This window comes from Teleopsis dalmanni, chromosome 2, assembly GCF_002237135.1.
Source record: "Teleopsis dalmanni isolate 2A chromosome 2, ASM223713v2, whole genome shotgun sequence".
Classification (NCBI taxonomy): domain Eukaryota; kingdom Metazoa; phylum Arthropoda; class Insecta; order Diptera; family Diopsidae; genus Teleopsis; species Teleopsis dalmanni.
The window spans coordinates 191,456,220-191,465,010 of record NC_051847.1 but is presented as its reverse complement, the minus strand read 5'-3'; the positions used below and the strand labels follow the sequence as shown (position 1 = coordinate 191,465,010).

The 8,791-nt window shown below is 31.3% G+C and overlaps 1 protein-coding gene across 3 annotated transcripts; it reads right to left on the bottom strand.

Annotated features, from left to right (window-relative positions):
* Window positions 1-346: 346 nt before the first annotated feature.
* On the bottom strand, window positions 347-8,434 carry LOC119678092 (GTP-binding protein Di-Ras2-like). Of its 3 annotated transcripts, XM_038089753.1 has the most exons (5): window positions 7,920-8,434; window positions 4,146-4,309; window positions 1,140-1,325; window positions 902-1,087; window positions 347-780 (listed from the first exon to the last, which is right to left on the bottom strand). In XM_038089753.1, exons 2-5 carry the CDS (start codon window positions 4,281-4,283, stop codon window positions 619-621), a joined length of 672 nt encoding a protein of 223 aa, XP_037945681.1. In that variant the 5' UTR covers window positions 4,284-4,309; window positions 7,920-8,434; the 3' UTR covers window positions 347-618. The 3 variants fall into 3 exon arrangements, with proteins under 3 accessions (XP_037945681.1, XP_037945680.1, XP_037945682.1); XM_038089752.1 differs by lacking the exon at window positions 7,920-8,434 and having other exon boundaries at window positions 4,146-4,539; XM_038089754.1 differs by lacking the exon at window positions 7,920-8,434 and having other exon boundaries at window positions 349-780; window positions 902-1,072; window positions 4,146-4,539.
* Between the last annotated feature and the right edge of the window lie 357 nt (window positions 8,435-8,791).

Sequence of the window (8,791 nt, the reverse complement as noted above, 5' to 3'; positions counted from 1 at the left end):
AATTGAAAGCACTAAGAGCAGGATATGTTAAGAGTCAATGATTTTTTACCATCTCAACTATTATCTTTAACTTGGGATTTGATCGATTGGGATAGTATGGAGCAAGGAAGAGTTTATGGTAAGAGTTAATGATTCAACCTTGTATCTTAATCTATACGAGTGCATAACAAAATAGATTAGAATATACGCTGCAGTAGGATTATCGTAACGAATTCCATAAAATTAAAAGAAAAAAGGCGAAAAATCGCTAATTGAGGTCAGTGAAAAGTTATCCTTAAAAAAAAAAATAAAAATAAAAAATAAATAATAAGAGATGAATATTACTTATTAAAGGCATACTGATTACAGAAATGTGAACCTAAGCGTTTTGATGAATGAAAATGAAATTAATTTCTAATTAAATTACATATCAAATAAAAACCTTTAAACTAATTTTCGGTTATAATAAACGCTTAAATCAATGAGTAAAATTTCCTTAAAAATACGAATATAAAGCAAACTTAACTTCGACGAGTATAAATTAAAGCAAATTGGTTTCTTTACTCTCCCCTCATGCCTTGTGCAAGCAAAAACTTTTCATCGACTTCCTTTGTTTTGTTAGCTCGACTCACTGTAGTCTTACATAACATGGCATTTCTCTTTGGCACCACTGGTGCCTTCACCATTTTCCGGTATAGCACCATTAGTTTCCTTGGTTTTCTTTTCTTTTTTTTGTTTCTTTTGTTTTTTGGTATCCAATTGCAGTGAAACTGTGCGCGTCTTTTCCATATTAAGCAGTTCCTGTAAGGAAAGAAAAAGGACTCAGCAAAAAAAAAATTCTTCATCTTCAGGTTTGTGTGATAGAATGCTCTTTATATGTATCTGTGTATGTGTGTTTGTATGTATATAAAACGTAACTTACCTGAAAAAGCTCGGTTACGTTGTGATTAGTTTTGGCTGATGTTTCCATAAATGATATACTCCAGGCGGTGGCCTGTGCCTGTCCTTCGACTTGTGAGACTTCACGTAATTCAGCACTTTCATCACATTTATTACCCACCAACATTACCGGTATATTGGCAATATCCTGTCCCTGTTGTTGATTATTCTAATTACATATTTTTACACAAATGGTATTATGGAAATAATTGCATAAGTACCTTAAGCTCCTTAATTAATGCCCATATTGGTCGAAGTTCCTCTAAACTCTGCTTTGAGCACACTGAGTACACCAATATGAATGCATGTCCTTTCGATATCGACAATCTCTGCATTGCCGGAAATTGATGTGAACCTGTGGTATCCGTTATTTGCAAAGTGCAAATATTTTTATTGCAGCTTATAACCTTAAAATTATAAAATTATAACCTTAAAATATGTTTTTTATTAAAGTAAAAATGTTATAGTTTCAAATTAGAAATTATAAGTTCTGCAAGTGAAACATACAAAAACAATCACTTTGGCTTATAGGACACTAATAACAAATATTTTATAAAAAATATATATATATGTGGAATTAAATCTGGCAGCGCCGTCTCGCGAGAGTCTCGCATTTGCTCTACGTACAAAGATGCAGTATTTATATATATGTGGCAGCTGTGGTATATCACTGATTGCAAATTAAACGATACCATCGGTAATTGAGTTGGTCTTTGTGCACATTTCAAAAATTAAAAGAACTAGAAAATGAATTAGAAGAATTAAGTTAAATTAGGTTGAAATCGTCTCTTCTATGAAAACTCCAATTTCTATTCTAGCACTTAGCCACAGCCGAAAATTGATTTATGATTGTTTTTTGCAACAAGCAAATAGTACATGCTTTCTTAGTAGCCAAGTCAAGAGAGCTACAGGTTCCCTTTGCTACAACTGTAGAAACTTCAACTTGGTACACAGAAGCAAATTGGAACTATCTTAGTTAATATCTGTTTTAACGGGGCACTGAAGTGTAGGTCGGCATGGAGACAAGCTCGATCTACCCTATAGTATATTCTGTAGTACATGTTTACTGCTGATCGAAGAAAAGACACCAGAACAAGCCTGTGTTTATGTCCAGGCTTGTCTAGAACGAGGGTTAAGCTATTAGATGCCCCATTTTTTAACATTCCCAGCATTAACATTGACTAGATATTTGTTTTTATCGATACAAACGGTTGGTTGTAACATGATATTTTTTCTACACACTATTACAACAAACGTAGAATCAAAAAAGCTTTCCTAACTAATTGAGGAGGATTCATTCCTCCACAACACTGTGCACCAAAGCTCATTTGAGCGCTAATAATGATATCAGCCACTGTACGAATGTCAAACATGAAGTACCACCTTAAAGGCAGGACACCGAAGCATATACCTCATGAACAGCGTGCCTTTAAGAATGTGCAACTCCTCCTGTTCAAGTCAGAGGGAAACAGTTTAAAATTCTATATACTTGACTATTTTTTTAACTTTAGAGCATGATAACTAGTTAGCCTATCTAGTTAGAAAAGGGATCCCAAAAGTTTTGAGTCTTCCCTTTATCGAGGTACTGAAACATGAGATGGAATAAAAAAATGGTGCAAGAGGTACTGAACATGAGATGGAATACAAAAATGGTGTCAAAATCGTAAGAAATTTTGAGAGACAACTGGCAGTGCAAAGACAATAAAGAGATTTGATAAAGAATTGCTTCTTGCTAACAATACCGACATCATTGGGCGTAGCAAACTACTGGCACCTTTGTTGCTACCCAAAAAGAATTTACAAAAATAGCGATGAATGAGGTCAACATAAAGTCTATATCAGCTACTAGCAGATATGTGCATTGCTCGGACGCCGAACTGGTGACTGCGACTATATTATATTTTTGAAGCAACAACGACGCTTACCTGGAAATAAAAACAAGAACCACAAGTGCCAATAGGTACTACTTTAAGGTCAGTAAACAAAGGGTTCGTTTTGTATAATGGATGAACAAGACTTGAGAGTATCATCTACTGATGCCCACAACTTATTTTCTCAGTAGCTTTTATCATTCCAATCATTTGTAAGCGAAGACAAAAGGGGAAAAGTTAAAACGTTTAAAATCTATTTCCTAACGCATTATTATGTTAACGTTGTTGAAATGTTAAAGGTGATTTAACCAACATCTATGAATAGTATTTATATTTATGCATCAGTTAAGAATTTAGATCCCTAACTATATTACACAATTACACAAAAGCGTAATATTAAAAATATCACACCTGGATGAATTATAGAAAATATTTAAAAATATAGTTTGCACAAATAATCAAGTTTACAAAGAAATACTCGTATTTGTTAAAAATAAACAAAAGTTGAGCGGTTAAAATGGAATAAAAAAGTAAAGTGTACGGAGGAAATTTATGCTTCAATGCGTCTTCTAACAAAAGGTTTAAATTAAACCTCCTACGCGTTGCTATGTAATGCCAGCCTTTGCGTGTTTAATTATAACTAAAAACACACTCACGCATTACTAGCGAAAGGGGCAGCGCCACGGTGGCAAGGAGCGTTTCCACAAAGTATAGCGTCCTTTATAAATAGTAGGTTTTAATTAAAAATAGCAAGCAACAGATACCAAAACAAGAGCAACAAATAAAATAACAGCTAAATTTGAAGGACAAACGCTATTACGAGCCTAAAAGTATACAACACAATAATATTAAACGGAGTACATAACACAATTTGTAGGAATTCTTTTGAAGGAGAAAATTAAATTTATTAGTAATATTAATAATTTCTTACGACCATTTTCGTAGCACCAAATTATAGGAAACACAACAATAAAGCAAATTATTAAATTATTATTCTCAACATAAAAATAGACTTTAATTGTTTTGAAAATGATTTTTTTTTGTTTTTTTTTTTGTTTTTTTGTTTCGTGCTATTTCAACATTAAATCAAATCCTTTTGTTATACAAAAATCGAAAAAAAAAATAGAAAACCAACAGAAACATAATAAAATTGTACAAATGTACAAGCAATTCATGCAAACAAAACAAAATATAATTGCCTACTAAAGTGGTACTTAGTTGTAAGCGGTACAAATACTAGCAAAGCGCTGCCGCACCCACCACACTCACACCCACACATGCGTGATACGTATTTAAAAAACATTTATGCAGCTGTTGCCACATCTTTGCTGTGCTGTCATTAACATACGCACTCACCTGACGATAGGTATCCTCTATGGTCGGTATGTAGCTTTCCCGGAATGTGCCCTTTATGAAGCGCAACACCAGCGAACTTTTTCCCACGCCGCCTGCACCGAAGACAACGACTCTGTAATCGTTGCTCTGCTCGGGCATAGCGCGTGTAACTTGATTCTTTTGTTCTGTAATTTTGAGGCTGTTTACTTTAACGTTTAACAATGAAAAATAAATGTATTTATTTTTTAAAGTTTTTTTTTTTTTTGAATATTTTATTTAAAACTGAAACGCGCCTCCTGCTCTTTTCCTTGTAGAAAAAGCAAGCAGAGAGTTTGCGGCGTTTCAATTTACTTCCTTTAAGTTGTTGTCTACTTTCAGGCGCTACAATAAAGTACTGCAATCAAATTTGTTTTTTTTTTTTATCTAATTTACACTATTTACTATTGTTTTTAATTTTTACTGCCAAATTAAGTTTTAAATTTAATTAAATTTTACACTAATGTTTTATTAAATGCAAAATATTCAAGTTTTATATATTGAACTTATTTTTATTCTTTTGTTTTTTTTTTGATTAAAATTCGTTAATTATTTGATTATTTGTATAAGCACAAATTACATTATCTTACTGAAATTAAAGCAAAAATGCAAATAATTGATGAATTGCTTCGATTATGGTTTGGATTTAACGGAGCTTTAACTAAAATCAACTTTATCTATGAACGGTGTCACATTTACGACTAGTCTTCTGTTTACGGCAACGCGTTATAAAATGTCAACATGTAGGAGTAAGCTAGGATATCCGAGCTGGCGCATAGCTGGCGAAATGCCGGAAATGTGGAGGAGTGAAGTGAAAGAAGCATAGCGTACCATTCACATATACGAGACGAATATTAGTAATAAGCTCACCTAAATAACAACAAAAATGTTAAGGAAAATAACAAATCGTTTACATAGTCACCACCCTCACTCTACTCCGCCCAAGAGGCAGCATAAATATAACACTTGAGCGTAAAATATTACAGTAAATTGGACTTGCTGTGTTAGATTGAAGAAGTAAAATTATTTAGAAAATATTTAATGTTCAATAATTGAAAAAATTTATCAAAAGTGTTAAGTTTATTGAGAAAAAGGTTTTGCCACTACTTACTGCCCTTGATCAAACTTTACTATCTGAATATTTAAGATTTTCGGTACTAGTTAATTCTATATATTGCATATTTAACTATACGTGTAAAAATTATATATTTCTGATACATTTATCAGAATGTATCATGTATTAGAATGTATAATGTATTTTTTTTACTCCTAAAAGTATGCAACTATATTATAATTCAATATTATAGATGTTCTGTGTTTATATTTAATAGGTATGCATAGATATTTTTATTATGACCGGCGTAGGAGAATATATATTTAATTTTAATAAAATATAGTGACATAAAAAATAAATTATTAATGGAAGAAGAAAACAAATTTTTTATTAAGAAGTGGAAGCATATAATTATCTAACCACATAGAATTTTTAGTTCTTTAAAAATTTATATATATATACTAAGCAGCTAGGTATTAGAGAAGTAAACGAATTTTATCTGAATGCGATAGATTTTTGGTACAATATATGGTAAAGACAACAGTCATAGTGGCAGTAAGATATATTTAGGTATATGAAAACATTTTTATATTGTAATTGAAAATAGTTATACACCATAAAACATTAAGTAAAAAAACGTTTTTTAGATTTAGTCACATTATCTTGCATAACATACTACTCTCCTACTCTTACTGATACAAAGTACTTTGCTAAAATATATTGCGAAAGTCAATTGTTACTCAATCTCAACTGCCATGATTTTTATTTGCTGATTTTTAACAAAATAAGGAATATATCAAACAAAAGTTCTATCCCTCAAACTTGACGTAGACATATTCTTCAAAAGACATATATGAATAACTAGGTTAGCTTAGGTTATACCGTCGATCCCTAGTAAATCCACTTAGACTTATTAACTAATATTAAATTATTTTTCTAATCGTTACTCATCTTTTCATACCTTCCGTATACTTAATCTAAAGTTGTTTTATGCTATAAGGCATCTGTGAATGAGTTAGTAGGCATAACAAAGTATCAGTTATTTATATTTCAGAATCTGGTGGTTACTGAGGTCACCTCTGTATATAAGATCAGTAGTCAAAACAGGTACAGCTCCGTGACTACATTAGCAATTATATAGCAGATAGTACGCGATGGTATAGCCACAAGCTGTATCAGTTATCCTCTAGGTACCCATATACTAATCATTACCTATAATTCTATGACATACTGTTCTTTTCTCAAAAACACACAAATTAGATGGTAAAATGATAACAATTTCACCAATTTTAAGCAAATTTGATAGTCTATTAATCCATACATTCTTACATTCTTAATAGGTAAAAAGATATAGAGAGAAGGTGATTTTTAGGAAACCAGAACAACAATCGAAAACTAAAACTTACTTAAATCAATATGATTACAGTGATTGGGGTAACGCTTGGGTAACTCTTGACTATTGACTAAGGCCTCTACATATATCACTAGGCAACACCCAATAACAAGACTTCTAAGAAAACGCAACAGACTTATAAGCCGTCTATATAGAATCACTCTATAAAGACTGCTTTGTTCTAAAGGAAAAATAGGTACAATTTCGATATACTGGCAAGTCTATACGATAACGGATTTTAGTAAAAACATGCTTGGTGTTGGAGATATTGGACATTAAAGTTAAATTTTTTACCAACAAGTAGTAGATACGCCATCTGGTATATTCTTGTTGGCACTAGACGGCGTATATACTTTCGTTATGTTAGTGTAATTAATCTAAAAGTTTAATAAGTTTTAAACTTAATATTTCGACAAGTACGCTATATTGATATATTGATTAGTGTGAGAAGTTGAACAAAATCGGTGATTCTACTAATGTACGTTGCATGTCCGGGTAACCGAAGTCGCGCTAAACAATAGTTTGACAGAAATACTGATGATAGCAATAATCTATGCTCGATAATGATTTTAAAGCGTGTTTATATGTGGTTTTGTCATTTAAGTAATATTAGTAAGCGATAGTCGCACCAGTTCTCCTACTTCTACAATGCATTACAATCAAGTTATTTTATATATTTTATAGTATATAATTGTTTTAGATTACAATTACATTAACCTTAACTATTTACTATATAATTTAATATTATATATAATAATTTAATATTTCAAAGCATATTTTGTTACTTTCAGTGTAATTCGTACAAAGTAATGCGATTAATAATAACCAATGATTCAAGGTAGCAACTCAACAGAAATAGTATAATTAAGCGTTAGTAGGGCAAAAAAGTGCTCATAATAAAGCACAGTGGTAGCATTTTACGGTATAAATGTTAAATAGCAAAAAAAAAAAAAAATTACAAAAAAATACTAATGTTGCCCACAATGTGTAGGGCTTCGGGATTCTACTCAAATAGCCCAACTGCTTGCGATCTGACAGTTGGTTTAACTAATGGGTGGTTTGGGTTGTTGTGGAGGAGTTGAAATAATGTTATTATGGCATTATTTTGGTTACGCTTAGTTGCAAGTAAATACAGGAAGTGACGGAGGAGAAGGGCGAATGGGAAACTGCGTTAAAACTGATTAATGACACTACAAATTGAAAAATTCTCTAAATTTATTACATTTTATGCTTGCCATACACTACAAGAATTTTAAGTAGTTTACTTCATTTTTTATAAAAACGAATATATAAATGTTTAAAAAAATCTTACAAAATTCAAAAAGAAACCAAAACAAAATATTTTTTTTTTATTTCCAAAATGGAAATCACTCGTCACTTTTGTAATAACACTTTTCTGCTTATTTTATTTCATTTCGATTTGCAACTTTAATTTTATTTTATTATACGTATTTATATACGTTTGAGAAACAATTTCCTTTTTTATCTTAAGAAAATCTGTAGAAAACTTTCACTGGCGTACGCCTTAAAGTTGGCTCGATATTTTTCTTAAGTTGATTTTTTTTTACTTTTTCTTCACATCAATTTTTCTAGCACTAAAATTCGTTGTTTTCGTATTTTTTTGGCCACATTTTTGCGTTTGTGTTATTTGTGTCGCGTTGTTCCGTTTTCGTTAAATAACAAAATATATTTCGTTGTTTTATTAAAATAAAGCAAAACTAAATTAATTTTATTAATTTTTTTTGTTGAGGAAAGTTAACACACACAAAACGCGTTCGAAGTAGAAAGAAGAAGAAACGAACAGCATTTGACATATTTTCGAGCGCAAGGCATTTAGAAATTTCCCAAATACACGCTAACTGTTATACGTGATGGGAAATTCGCCTGGTTGAATACCTCAAGTTATTTGTAAACAAAAGCGAAGTTTGCTAGGTGGTGAGTTCGTAATTAATGGTGTTTACGATATGTAAATCTAGGGTAATTTTTTTACACTAGATGCTCTTTTAATGCACTTTTAGTGCAATTTTATTTTCGATTGGTAAAACTGGTGGAAAATGTATAACACTTTGGATTAATTTATAACACTCTAGATATTTTGCCAGAGTAGCAAAACATTACCTTGCAATTAACAACTGTTTTATATGATTTGACAGACAAACTGTGATTTGATTCGATATATATAGT

Excerpts from the sequence above, each read along its gene's own strand:
- LOC119678092 (XM_038089753.1), bottom strand. The coding sequence starts at position 4,283 with ATGCCCGAGCAGAGCAACGATTACAGAGTCGTTGTCTTCGGTGCAGGC. Across the intron at positions 1,326-4,145 it reads TAGAGGATACCTATCGTCAG|GTTATAAGCTGCAATAAAAA; the intron begins GTGAGTGCGTAT and ends TATAATTTTAAG. Across the intron at positions 781-901 it reads ACGTAACCGAGCTTTTTCAG|GAACTGCTTAATATGGAAAA; the intron begins GTAAGTTACGTT and ends CTTTCCTTACAG.